Source organism: Eimeria mitis, genomic scaffold (assembly GCF_000499745.2).
Source record: "Eimeria mitis Houghton genomic scaffold, Emh_scaff683, whole genome shotgun sequence".
NCBI lineage: Eukaryota > Apicomplexa > Conoidasida > Eucoccidiorida > Eimeriidae > Eimeria > Eimeria mitis.
Genome location: NW_013574938.1, coordinates 6718 through 7752, shown reverse-complemented (window position 1 = coordinate 7752; position 1035 = coordinate 6718). Strand labels below are relative to the sequence as shown.

Genomic DNA, 1035 nt, shown 5'->3' with positions numbered 1-1035 from the left:
TGAGCAGCAGCAGCAGCTGCTGCTGCTGCTGCAGCAGCAAAAGCAGCAGCAGCAGCAACGACAGCAGCAATAGAGTGTACAAAAAGAATGAATGGTGTTTGTTTTTGTTTATTTCAATCCGTTGCTGCGCACGAATGCAGTATCTCCTTGTTTGCTGCTGTTGCTGCTGCTGCTGCTGCTGCTGCTGCTGCTGCTGCTGCTGAGGAGACAGCAGCAGGCAGCAGCAGCCCCGTGTCTCTGTCCCTCTAGGATCCCTATTTGTGTTTAATAATAAATAAATAAAACAAATAAAATAACATTAATTATAATAGGAGACATACTGCTGCATGAATGCTGCTGCTGTGCTGCAGCAGAAGCAGCAGATTACCTAAGGAGACACCAGCAGCAGCAGCAGCAGCAGCAGCAGCAGCAGCAGCAGGAGACACAGAGAACAGCAGCGCACTACTGCTGCCCTGAAAAGCAGCAGCCCCAAGAGGAGATATTTTTCTTTGTATTGTTTTATTGTTTTTTTATTATTTTGTTTTGTTTAGGGTTTATATTTTTATATAAATAAAAAGAAAAAAAAAACAAACACAACAACCATCTGCTGCCTCATCGGGGGCAGCAGCTGTCTCCTTTTGCGTTGTCTCCTGTCTGGCGTTTTATTTTATTTTATTTTATTTTATTTGTTTTGGTTTTGTCTTTATTTTGTTTTATTTGTTTTGTTTTGTTTCTTTGTGTTTTACTTTATTTTTTTTTATTTTATTATTTTGTTTTGTTTTGTTTTATCTTACTACAACGCTAAAGACAGCAGCAACAGCTGCAGCAACTGCTGCAGCAACAGCAGCAACAGCAGCAGCAGCAGCAGCAGCAGCAACAGCAACGGGGCTTCTCCCCCTTGTCTGTCACGATGCTGCGGATCCGCTCCCCGCTGCTTCGCTGCTGCTGCTGCTTGCTTTTAGCAGCAGCAGCAGCAGCAGCAGCAGCAGTTGCTGCTGCTGCTGCAGCAGAGGAGACACGGGGGCAGCAGCATAAACCCCCCCCTGGGGATCGTCC

The 1035-nt window shown here is 45.3% G+C and overlaps 1 protein-coding gene across 1 annotated transcript in view; it reads right to left on the bottom strand.

The window, feature by feature from the left end:
• EMH_0019650 (uncharacterized protein) overlaps positions 1-1035 on the bottom strand; it is a gene marked incomplete at both ends in the record, with an annotated part of 10206 nt that overhangs the window by 8799 nt on the left and 372 nt on the right. Inside the window, one exon of the mRNA XM_013501404.1 lies at positions 864-1035. Within this exon, the coding sequence (XP_013356858.1) occupies positions 864-1035 (172 nt within the window). The remainder of the gene's footprint in view (positions 1-863) is intronic.